Below are 12,975 nucleotides of genomic sequence, written 5' to 3'. Positions count from 1 at the left end.
GGGACAATCACATCCAATGTGAGCCTTCAGTGTAATGAAGACCAAAGACCACTGGCTGGTGAGTGGATTTCAGGCCTGCTCTACAGGATGAAATTAACTTAAATGCTACTACAGGTGGCCGTTTTGAAAATATGACTATCCTCTAATGACCAAAGAGACTTAGAGCCCCACCTGGGACTAACTCTCTGTCAGAGGAGACACATCCACACTCCAATCACATCTGCAATGGGAGAAGAAACCCAACTCACTTTCCATCCACAGCCTCGACAATCTTGACCTCAATCTCCTGTTCATACAGTGTGCGCAGCATCCGGTCCCGCCTGTCCTTTCTGCGTTTGAGGTTTATCATGAAAATCTAATGCAAGAAGGAAAAGGGAAAAGACACATAAATTACTCAAGTCTTCTTTTAGGCTGTTTGAAAAGTTTAGTAAATGTTTCAGATAGAAGAAGGAGTGGAAAAGATAGGAAGAACTGTCGTGAAAATTCATTTCTATCTCATATCAGTGTTTAAGGTAGATGATACTAATTCAAACTGAATTATTTTCAAAACTCAACTCTTTGTAGTGACTTAACTCTCTTTGTTTTTCTGATGTTCATTGATAAATATGTTCTCCCTTCTCTTGAAATAGGAAAGTTTAAAAAACTACTCTTTAAGAAGTCAAAGGACAATATGATCCTATGTTTACAAAAACCTAAAGATGCCACCAAAAAACCATTAGAATTGATAAACAGCTTCAGTAAAGTTGCAAGATACAAAGTCAACACACAAAAATCATTAGCATTTATATATGCTAACAACAATCTGAAAAAGAAATAGAAAAAGCAATCCCATTTATAGTAACTACAAAAAAAATTAATAATACTTACGAATAAATTTAACCAAAGAAGGTAAAGATCTTTATAACAGAAACTATAAAACACTGATGGAAAAAAAATGGAAGGATATTAAAAAAAGAAAGATATCCCATGTTCATAGATTGGAATAATTAACATTGCTAAAATGTCCATACTATCAAATGTGATAAACAGATTCAATGCAATCTCTACCAAAATACAAATGACATTTTTCATAGAAACAGAAAAAAATCTTAAAATTTTCATGGAACCACAAAAGACCCTGAATAGTCAAAGCTGTCCTGAGCAAAAAGAACAAGGCTTGAGGCAGCACACTACCTGCCTTCAAAATATTCTACAAAGCTATAGTAACCAAAACAGCATGGTACTGGCATAAGAATAGACAACACGTAGACCATGGAACAGAACAGAGAACCAGAAATAAGTGCACACATTTACAGCCAACTCATTTTTAACAAGGACAACAAGAGTTACAGATAATGAGGATGTCCTCAATATTCCCAGATTTAATGAACCATAGAAGTATCTAAAGCTTTGTGAATGCCTTTACACATAAATCAATGTTTTAATAAGGTCCTTTTGCTACAAATAGTAAGAAACTCATTTTAAATGTTAACCTAGTGACTTTAACTGCCAGTGAGAAATGATGATGACACATAGCATGGTAAAGCAGAAACCTATAGAAACAAGTCAGGTGGTGTTGACTTCAACCTGACTAACCATCTGGATGACTTTGAGGAAACATTAATGTTTATGGGTCCAGTTCTATAAAAATAGGGAGGTGCACAAACTTGTCTTTCAAATTCAGTACAGATTAAAATGTTTAAGACAGGTGGTTTATAATAAAGTTGGCTTTCTGCTATGGCCAGAATAAAGGAGAAACTTTGTCTTAGAACCAGTCTGGAGTTCAGACTGTACTGTGTTAAGGTTTGGTTCACATGGTCATTCTGAATGCAGTCATAAATATATGTTTCACTGGAATTAAAAGCTACACTAACTAAAATTTCAACCCTTCCTTGCAAAATATTCTCATTTCTATCCATTTATAAATCCCTGGGTGTAGAAACTGATGGAGGAGCAAGATATTCCCTTTGAAGAAATTGTCCACCTGATTTAGGGCCAAGTAGATTAAGTGCATCCTAATTTTACTACCTTCCTTGTTTACCTAACTGGGTAATTATTTTGTAAAAAACATAATTTTCTGTGGTGACTCTATTTGCCTCATTACTTGGGACTTTATAACTTAATGGGTTGTGTTCTTTTAGTCAGAATCATACTGTGATGGGTCATGCCTCATCCCCTAATTTTCCAGATATGGAAAGGAAAGGGCATTTTCTCAGGTATAAACATGAAGCCACCCGAGGTCACTCTAAGAGAACAAAAACAGAACAGAACAAAAAATCAACAGAAATAAATCCAAAAAGGCCCCCAAAAACAGAGACCTCCAGTCTGGGAAGACTTTCAGTAAATAACAATCCAGTTCCAGTCCCTGCCAGGACAAGTGCAATAAAACTGTAGCCACGAAGTAAAAACACAGACGGCTCACTCACACTTAGTGAACAGTAAACAGAGAAAAGAGCGTCAGAGCCAAATGCAGCCCAGACACCACCAGTGAGGTCACAGAGTCTGAGGAGGATTGAAAAGCCCCTGAAAAGCCCTTTTTCTACCATGCTATCTCTGTTCCATACAGAGAGGTGACTAACCTCAGACTCAGGAAAGTAGAGTCTCCGAGCCTGTGCCACTTCATGGAGTTGGCCTTCTCCTGAAGGGCTCTAGGAGTGACCCAGTCCTTACACCGTGTCCTGCCCAAAGAAGACCGGAACTGGAAGATCCTGGTTTTGTCTTGTTTTATTTGTTTGGTTTGGTCCTCATAGGAATGTTTTTAGGAGGAGAAATGAATCTATGTAAGGACACTTGGGTCCTTTCACCTAGGGAACCGAGAGAGAGCTGTAGGGAAGGAAAGCTACAGTAATATGTGGAAGCTGGTCCACTGTGGGTGTGGGACAACCTTCTCTGTAGCCCTGATCATTTTTAAAAACTATTTGCAAATGAGTCTTATTCCTCTCTACTACATGTAGCTCATCTCTTCTCATTCTGCCCTTTGTGGAAATAGCATAGTAGCTGTTAACTCTTCCCCACTTAATAATCATGAAATATTCTTTCCCCCTTCCTGAAGTATAGCTCCAAATCAGTTTTACGGAAGAAATCTTAATTCCCAGTTCTAGCGTCAAATCCCTTTGAGAAGGCTATACTCTGGGGACATGTACCTATATGTATGTATATGTTACCATGTGATAAACAAGGCATCTTCCTTCGATTAATCAGTGGCAATTAGCACCAAGCTCAAAGCCTGATCTGTTACATATCCAGAGTCCATGGAAGAGTTCTCAGTTTGTGGACTCCTGAGGCACTGCCCTAGCTTCTAGACCACCAAGCTCCTTCTGAATACTGTTCAGCAGCTACAGGGGACACCCATGAGAGAGTCAGTGATGTGGAGTCACAGTCCCTGCCAAGTATCTGTTACGCATATTACCAGGAGGGGGACCTCTTAATATTTCTACTTCATTCTTTATACAACTAAAACTTAATAATAAATACTACCCTTAGAATATTATTAGGAAGTTCTTGCCTGCTGAAAGGCAGAATTTTAGAACAAATATGTTTTTTTTTCTTTCTTTGTCCTCTCAACCCTGCTCTCCAACCTTTTTCCATGGAAGAATAGTAGAAAGAAAAGAAAGCACAGAAAGTTCCAGAATAGTTTCCACTTGCTCAGATGTGGCAGAATAAAATTAAAGTCCTCCATATCTAAAACATGTATCCTCTCTATCTTACTCTTGAATTTTGATAAAAAGGTTGATTAAAAATATCACAATATCTGCTCCTAGAAAATATCAAATTCACTTTCATTACTAAATGGTAATTTCTTTCTAAGTAAATGATTAACTACATTTATCATGATACTCCTTTTTTTAAGATAAGGAAACTGAGGAACAACAAAAACCAAGTAGTTTTCCCAAGACTTCAGAGCCATTTCAGCAGCCAAGCCAATCTTGCTGGCTCTCAGATGCAAGCTCAGGCTTGTGTTCCAAAATGAACACACAAGCCTGCACACGTGTGCATGTGCACACACATATAGACACCTTTCCTACCTCATCAAATCCCATCTTGTCTGGATATTTAGGGACAACTGAAACATACTGGGAGGGTTCCATTGGAGGACGGTCAACTGGAAGACACAAGAAACATGCAGAGTGCTTTGTTAATGAAAGGGTCAGAAATCAGAATTCCATCCGCATGCCTGATCTCTAGGGTTGGAATACAACTTGGAAATACAGGGCAGGGGACAATGGCAGCAGTTCTCCAGGATTGAGTAGCCACACAGGAACCCTGCTGGTCAGGGCACTGGTTTCAGGAGCATTTGATTATATGGAGATTGCAACATTTGCTCCACTTCCCTTAAGACTTATTTCAAGAATATTTGGGAGGCAGTTTAGGATAATGGTTAAGAGGAAGGGCTCCAGAGTCGGATGATCTGGGTCCAAACCTTGGTTTGCGAAGGAGTAGGAGAGTTAGGGGACCTCTTTAAGCTCATTTCTTTGGTGTAAAATTGGGATAATAGAAGTGTATCTGTGTTATAAAATTTAAATGAGACCTGCGTGCAAAGCACTCACCACTTTAACATAGTAAATGCTCAACAACTCTTAGCTATTACTTACTATGGCCCATGATGAAAGAGCTCAGAAATAGGCTAGAATTTTTACTGAAAAACACTTTTTTCTCTGCATTTAAAATCGTCAAAGTGGGGGACTATTTTTATCCCACCTGGGCAGGTTTAGCTGTGGGTGCGCAAAAGGTCCTTTGCTTTAACAGGATCTAACCACGGAGAGCTGGCCCATGTCTAATGGGAAGATGCCAGCTGGGAGTGATACTACTTCTTCAATAATGAAAATTTTATTTATTTGATACTCTAAAAAAGCTTCCTTTGCAAACTATGTATTTTAAAGTTTGGAAGTAACATTGGTTAAGAAACCTGAAAAAGCCTTGAAGAATGTTTAGTATTATAAAAATTCAAAGTCCTCGAAGAATGTTTAGTATTATACAAATTCAAAGTCCTCATTTGATTTTCCTTAAAGGGATAATACAAAGAAAATTTAAAATGATAGCTGGTAACTGGGTTGTTGAAAGAACTACGGGTAATGGCCATGACTACTGTAACGTATCTGTTCACCTCTATTCCAGGCACAGGAGAGGAATACACTCTCTTGCCCTTGAAGTTACTCAGGGCTATATGACTTTCTGGGGAAAGTTTATAGTGTGGTGCTGCTGCTCCACTCTCCAAGAGCTCCCCCGACACTGCCCCTGGTCCCACCACTGTGCTCATAGCGGCATGTGTGGATGTGGATAGCAGATGCGAATTGGAAGCAGCCTGGAACATTGCATCAACACATGAAGGGCAGCTCCCAGGAAAGACACCTGCTCTGCAGACTTGGATAGCAAGAAATAAGCCATTGTTGTATGAAGCCAATCAGATTTTTATATTCCAGCATAACTTTGCCCATCCTGAGATACTGTCCAAAGGGTATGATCTGTTTAACTTCACTGAAATATTATAGAGAAATCCTGACATCCAATTTTACTTATTGGCGAATGGTGTGAAATGTTAGAACGTAGTGAGACAGAGTTCTTAGGCCAAACACAAGAGCTGGTCTCATTACTTCAAACGTGACACTTACAGTCATATTTCTGTGCATATGCAGTGCATGTCTTTGTCTTCCCAATAGCAGCCCAGAATATTCTGGTCCTTTCTGCTCCACTCCACTCCTTATTCATTTCTTTTAAAATCAATAGGGAGGGTCCACCAGGTACAGGGTTAGGTTTTTAAGAGAAAGAAGCTTAATGTACCAGCTTCCTCCTGTTCATGATATTGTCTGAGGAGCTGTCTCGCTCTCCCTCCTGGGGCCTGAGACTTGGGAAGATGTTATATTTTGAGTTACCCATTCTAGGCTGCTGGTCTCCTTTGGACTCACATGGCCTGTGTGGCTTTAACATTTCAGCCAAAGAGACTGCTTTTAGCCACTTTGTTTCCATCAAACATAGGCAGTCATTGCATTCACAGGACAAGTGTTGCAAAAAAAAAAAGCCACAAGTGGTTGGCTCCCGAAAGTCATCACTGAGCAAAAATATCAGAGAAGTGTGCTTGGGTTTTGCCACTGAAGGCAGCAGTAAGCCACAGAGGAAAACAGGAAGTGATACAGTGAGTCAGACCTAAGAAACTTAGTCTGTGGGGAGAAGGATGTATCTTTGCTGACAACAGACTTGAAGGTTAGGTATATCCTGGCTTCTGTTTGTAGTCATTTCTGACTCCATCTTTCATAATTGATCTGGTCTCTCATTAAATCCCTTCCTGGAAATAATCCTTCCCTGTACTGCCACTTGGGACAATGGGCTTCATTGCTTTCGGGATAGTTTCAAGATCTAATGTGAATAATTACAGCCATTGTTACAGAGGTCTTATCACTCACAGAACCCAGAGTTCTGTGAGTGATATATATGTCACATATATACTTGACATATATAATCACATATATTTAATGTTCACATGTACCATGGGATATGTATGAGTGTCTCTATTTTTATAGACAAGGAAACAAACATTAAATAACTTGCCCAAGATCACAGAGCTGATAGAGCTGGTATTTGAACCTAGGTCCTACTCCTTTACCGGAGCTCTTAACTCCCATTCCACATCATCCCCAGAGCTAATCCTTGGTGGCCACTGGTATTAGCCAACCAGGCAACTGGGCTGGGTCCAGAGTAGCTCATTTAAGCCCAGTCATGTCTGGAATAGTACATGATAGATTGTACTTGGATCAAATCCTACCGCTTCTTCTCTATAACTTCTCCTGAACTTCTTCCATTGTTGCAGCCTAGCTTGGGTCCTTACCCACTATGCCTGGGCTGTTTTTGATTTTTTTCAAACACTCACATGCTCTCAGTCTTTCCTATTCTAATTAATCATGCTCACAGTTGTCAAAATAATCTTCTGCTGCACAGCTCTGTTCTCAACCGTAACAGTCACACTCAACACTATATTTAAGGGCTTAACAGGTTGCTAGGTGTTTTCATAGTCACCATGTAATTTTATTTTCACTTTTTTGTGGTGGTTGGTTTTTTTTTTTTTTTTTTTACAAATAAAGAAACTGAGACCAAGCCAGATGTAGACTTGTCCAAGGTCAAATACTGAGTGATTGGCAGAGCTGGAACTCAGTTTTAGACATGACTTCAAGTCCAATTATCTTAATAATTTTTACATGATGTACTGTTGTCTCAAAATGTCAATACTGAGAGCAGGTACCTGAGACTTCCTATCACCTTATGCTGTAATTTGCAAGAGTAATCTCCTCATGCTTTATAGACCATTTAAATCTAACATCTTTATAAGATCTGGCCTCCTGTCATTCATCTCCCAAAGGCACCACATCCCCAAATTCTCTGTGCAGCTTCTAATGTACCAAATGAGTTATCACATGAAAAGAGATGGGCACAGTGCTTTTAATAAGTGTTAGTCATTGTCGTCATAACCCTTCTCCCACCTCACTCAAATTCTTCAACTCTGATTTCTAAAACTCCAGTCTACAATTCAGAAATTCCCTGACCATCCCCTTCACAAGATTTTCAATTCTCGTCCACTGATGCCTGATAAAACCCTAATCCTGGTTAAACCCGTTGCCCACTTACTCAGCACCAAGAGGACTACTGTGAGAAACATACACAATTGTGTTGACTGAGTCACTTCAAAGCTACAATCACAGATGTCAAATTGGCACTTGACACCACCAAATGATGTAACCGTCCTTTCATAGTAAATTTATTTTCCCACTCTTTGAGAGATTGTATCTTTTGTCTTCTCTCTCCTAAAATCTCCAAAATCTCTGTCTAGCTCATGACTGGCCTATATACTTCAGAAAGAAAATATTCAAAATCAAATTAGATCTACCTTTTCAATCCACCTCAAGTCCACAAACCAAACTGCATGTGTATCAATACATTCTGCCATCCCATCTGCCACAGTAGATGAAGTTTCTATCTAGTATAGCCTCTGCAATATTGTTCTGGGCCGCAACCCAGGACAAAAACCCTCTTGTTTTCACCTTACAATTACCTTCTCTTCTACATCATCAAGATCTCCTTATATATTGGATCCTTGTGACTGGCATACAAGCATACTGTTATATTTCTATTTTTTTAAAAAAACAGTACAAACAACCTAACCAGAAAAACCTTTCCCTTGACCTCTCACCCCCAACAGCCTCCATCCGATCTCTCCATTTCCCCATCCCATCAAAATTCAGCTTTCTCATCTCCCCATTGGCTTCTCTTCAGTCCACTTGAATGGATTTGTGTTCTCATCATTGCACTGAAGTGGCCCATGTCAAGGTCATCACAGACCTCTCTCTTGACAGAACCAATGACCAATTCTTTATCCTTATTTTCCTTGGCTTCTCAGCAGCATCTTGGCTCCGTCTTGAAACACTTCTCAATTTTTCCTCCTAGCTCTCTGGCTGTTTTGTCTTCCCCAGGGATCTGTCCTCTTCTCATCCTATGTTCTTTTACTACATGAGTTCAGACTGTTCCACAGCTTCAAATATCCTTCTGATGCTGATGATTCTCAAATATCTGTCTCTAGCTGGAGTTTCTTCCCTGAACTCCAGACTCATATATCCAACTATCTTCTGCCTTTCTATTTAGATGCCTATTAAATATCTTAAGCTTACGTGACCAAAACTACCTCCCCACCCCCCAGTCTTTTTCTTTAAAGTCTTTCCCATCTCAGTAAATGGCATATCAGGCTAAAATCTTGGACTCATCTTGATTCCTTTCTTTCCTTCATGGACTGCATTCAGGTCTCTGTAAGTCCTGTTGCTCCACCACCAAAATATATCCTCAACCTGTCTGTTTCTCATCAACTCCTTGCTAGAGCTCACATCCCAATCACCATCATGTCCTACCAGGAGAGAGGTCCCCTACAATCTAGTATCCTCACCACAGCCCAAATGATCCTTCTAAATGCACAAGTCACATCAGGCCATGCCCCCTCTGCCCCACCCCATCTTCCACGGATTCCCATTACTCTTGGAGTAAAATCTAAATTCCTTACCATGGCCAGAATGTTCGGTGTGATCTGGACATTTCTTCTTCCATTACTTCATCTCCCTTGACCCAACTCATTCTTTATACCCCAATCATGCTGGCCTTTTTTCCCTGGAACACCCCCAAGCTTTTCCTGCCTAACAGTCTTTACATGTGCTGTTCTTTCCACTTGGGACATTCTTCACCCAAATATTCATATGGCTGCTTCCCAGATATATTGTCTATTGTCTAACTCTCTGTGTTAGAATGTAAGTTCCCTGATGGCAGGGCTTCGCCTGTTTTGTTCACTGCTTTATGCCCAGCATCTTGAACAATCTGTGGGGTACAGTATGTGTTGAATAAATCCTTACAGCCTGATTATCTCTTCTAACACCTTCATTGGCTCCTTAAGATAGGAATTCTTCTTTAGCTGAAGAAGAATTCAAGGACTACAACAATGAAGCCACTCCACCCTATCGAACTTTATTTCTGCCTACTGTTTTAAGTCAGCTCTCCTTCAGCATGAGAATACTTTGTCTTTTCTTGGTCTGTTTCCTCTGCCTGTAGTGTCCTCACCATACCACTCTTCTTGTTTAAATTTTACACTTGTACCCAAGCTTAGCCTAAGAACCATTAGGACTTGAGGCTCTCCTGGATCACACAGGCCATAGCAATCTCTCTCTATCCCAAATTCCTATTTCTTTGATATTTTCTCCTTTCTCAAAATGCTATACTGTGTTGTTAGTGTTTTTTTTAACATCTGTCTGTTTCTCCTATTAAATCATACATACCTGAAAACAGAGAATTTATCATAAAATGTTTTGAATCCCTAGTACCTTCAGAGAAGACGCGTACATTACAGGCATTCTGTTTGCTCACGAAGAAAATGCATGTACTAATGCAAGCTTGTTCAACCATGGCCCGCAGGCCACACGTGGCCCAGGACTGCTCTGAATGTGACCCAATACAAATTTGTAAACTTTCTTAAAACACTATGTGATTCTTTTTGTGATTTTTTTTTTTTTTTAGCTCATCAGCTATTGTTGTGTTAGTATATTTTATGTGTGGCCCAAGACAATCTTTCTTCTTCCAGTGTGGCCCAGGGAAGTCAAAATATTGGACACCCCGTTCTTATTCTTCAATCAGTATAGTCTAACAACACTATTAGCAGCCATTTATTTACTGCTCATTGGGTTCCAGGCACTATGTAAAGTGTTTTTAACACCTAGTTAATCTTTTATTAGAGAAGGATACTTGACTGATAGGATTTTGTCATTATCAACTTTTTATCAATCTTACATGGACTTCTAGACCATATTTCTTCATTATACACCTCAAAATTTTATTTTTCCAACATTTTCTTACTCCTATTGTGTTCTATATTTTTAAAATTCAGGACAGAAGGTAAGTATAAGAATGAAATAAAATGCGATATGTAAAGTGCTTAGCACTAGAGGTGGCATGTGTTGGGAGATCAATGATGAAAGCTATAATTTACAGGTTCTTCTCAAATGAACTCTACCTGGCTAGCATGGTAGTGTGCATATTTGTAATTTACAATCATTAAAATCTTTATTGATGATATGTGCATTTCTGTGTACTGAGAACTTATACTCTCAGCCCTGTGGGAGAAAACAAGAGAACATAAGGTCTGGCTGGCCTCTCTCTGAGGCCAGAGAGACTCTCCCTACTTGGGAGTCGAGACCGAGAGCCATGAAACAGGGATAATAAGGGACAGCACTTTATCGAGAGGTAAATGGAGTCATAATAATAGCAACACCTCATTATTTTATGGAGTTGATATAGTCTTTTATTTGCTCTTCTCAACATTGCAAAATCACTCTATAGATGAAGAAACTAAAGTCCTGAAATCTGATTCTCCCTTCAAAAGCGACAGTGTCTAAGTTCAAGCCCATTATTCTGGCTTTGGGTTCAGTGCCCTTGTCAATACAGTTTTCATTCATTCATTTGCTCATTTGTTCATGCATTTAGAAGATTTTTTTGGTAACAACTACATGCCATGCACTGTGCTAGGTGCTTGGGATACAAAGCAATAAGATGCCACCCATATCCTTTAGGGCCTAGAACATTGGGAAAGCGGCAGAAAAAGTATGTATTAAAGAAATTCGCAAAGGAGATTCCTGAGGGCTGGTTCAAGAAATACTGTCACAGTGAACCAGCTCCTTATTTCATCATTTCATCATCATTCATTCAGTCATTTAACAAATATTTGCTGGGCATCTACCACGTGACAGACAATGTGCTAGGTCCTGAGACTAATATGATGAAAAAGGAATTTATAGTGTAGGAGCAAGGGAGTGGGAAGCAGATCCTCATAGACAACTCAATGGATCTAAAAATAAACTCATGGTCTCTGTTTTCTTTTCTTTTCTTTTCTTTTTTTTTTTTTTGAGATGGAGTCTCACTCTGTCACTCAGGCTGGAGTGCAATGGCGCGATCTTGGCTCACTGCAACCTCTGCCTCCTGGGTTCAAGCAATTCTCCTGCCTCAGCTTTCCGAGTAACTGGGACTACAGATGTGCACCACCATGCCCAGCTTATTTTTGTATTTTTAGTAGAGACAGGTTTCACCATGTTGGCCAGGCTGATCTCAAACTCCTGACCTCAGGTGATCCACCTGCCTCAGCCGATCCACCTGCCTCAGCCTCCTAAAGTGCTGGGATTACAGCCATGAGCCACCATGTCAGCCATGGTCTCTCTTTTCAAACCTCTCCTTTATTCTACATGCCCTATTCCATTTAAAGTTCCTAAAATTACCCCCAGACACTCAAGACAGAACTTGGGAGTTTTCTCTATGCCTCCCTTTTGCTCATCCACCTACAATTAACTCTTGGCTATGTCCTTTCAAGCTTATGTCCTAAGCTTCTGTTCCTTCCTCTCCATTCCCACTGTTACTGCTCTAGCTCAGGTCCTCACCACCTTTTGCCCAGTAGCCGTGAAATGTCCAAAGTGGTCTCTTCACCCCTGGCCTGAGACCAGCAGCCACTGCCCATGCATCCCATGCATGCTCCACCTACACTTCTCTTACCTCTAGAGTGACCTTTCTAAATCCAAATTCAACCTGACATTTCTGTGCTAAAATCTTTTTGAGCATGCCTGTCCTTTCAGCTAAAGCCCAAATGCCTTCTTATACATCAGAGCCTCTTGGCGGGGCTCCTGCCCACTTTCTAGCCTCAGTTTCTGCTGTTCCTCCGTAACCACCTCCACTGCCCACATACACACCCCCGTGCTCTACTGATGAATAATAGAAAATAGTCCCTGCTTTGGGAAGCCATTTCAACATCTTCCCCTAGGTTAGGTGAATTGGTTACTTTCTCTTTTAGCCACCATTGTACATCACACATAATAAAAAGCATAGCTACTGATGACTGAGCACAGCAATTCATGCATCATGCCAGACCCAGAGGGAATAACAATAGTGCTTAAGGACATGAACTTTGGAGATAGCAAGATGGGTTCAAATCCCAATCTGTCATTTGTTTAGCAGAATGATCTAGGGCAAGTTACTTAAGGTAACATCTCATTGTTTTTCATCTTTAATATGGGCATAATAAAACCCCTTCATTGAGTTGTTGCAAGGATTAATGAAACAATGTACAAAAAGTGCTTAGCATTTTACGATGTAACAGTGATATCTGTTACATCATGAGCTATTATTAAGTTAAAGTCATAACTACTGTGGCTGTATTAGCCTTTTTACATATACCATAATGAATCTGCCCAAAAATCCTGGAAGTTTTCATTATTTCCATTTTACAACTAAGGATATTACTTGCTCAAAGTCATATAATTAGAAAGCAGCCAAGTTAGGGTTTAAGTCCACACCACAAAACACTATTATAGCACTTATCAGATCTTTTGGAAAGTATTTACTTGTATACCCAGTGCTCTTCCAGCATGGGAAGCTCCCAGATGGCAAAGACCTTGTCATATTCATATTTCCCATAGGAAAAATTTAGGAAAGAATGAA

General features: G+C 39.9%; 1 protein-coding gene across 4 annotated transcripts in view; it reads right to left on the bottom strand.

Moving 5' to 3' along the window:
- COLGALT2 (collagen beta(1-O)galactosyltransferase 2) overlaps positions 1 to 12,975 on the bottom strand; it is a 108,000-nt gene that overhangs the window by 20,888 nt on the left and 74,137 nt on the right. For all 4 annotated transcript variants that reach the window (XM_055367360.2, XM_004028039.5, XM_019027822.4 and 1 more), the window contains 2 exons: positions 4,005 to 4,081; positions 249 to 355 (listed from right to left, as the gene is read on the bottom strand). In XM_055367360.2, coding sequence (XP_055223335.1) covers positions 249 to 355; positions 4,005 to 4,081 — 184 coding nt within the window. The remainder of the gene's footprint in view (positions 1 to 248; positions 356 to 4,004; positions 4,082 to 12,975) is intronic.

Source organism: Gorilla gorilla, chromosome 1, assembly GCF_029281585.2.
Source record: "Gorilla gorilla gorilla isolate KB3781 chromosome 1, NHGRI_mGorGor1-v2.1_pri, whole genome shotgun sequence".
Lineage (NCBI taxonomy): Eukaryota > Metazoa > Chordata > Mammalia > Primates > Hominidae > Gorilla > Gorilla gorilla.
This window is presented reverse-complemented; position numbering and strand designations above follow the sequence as displayed.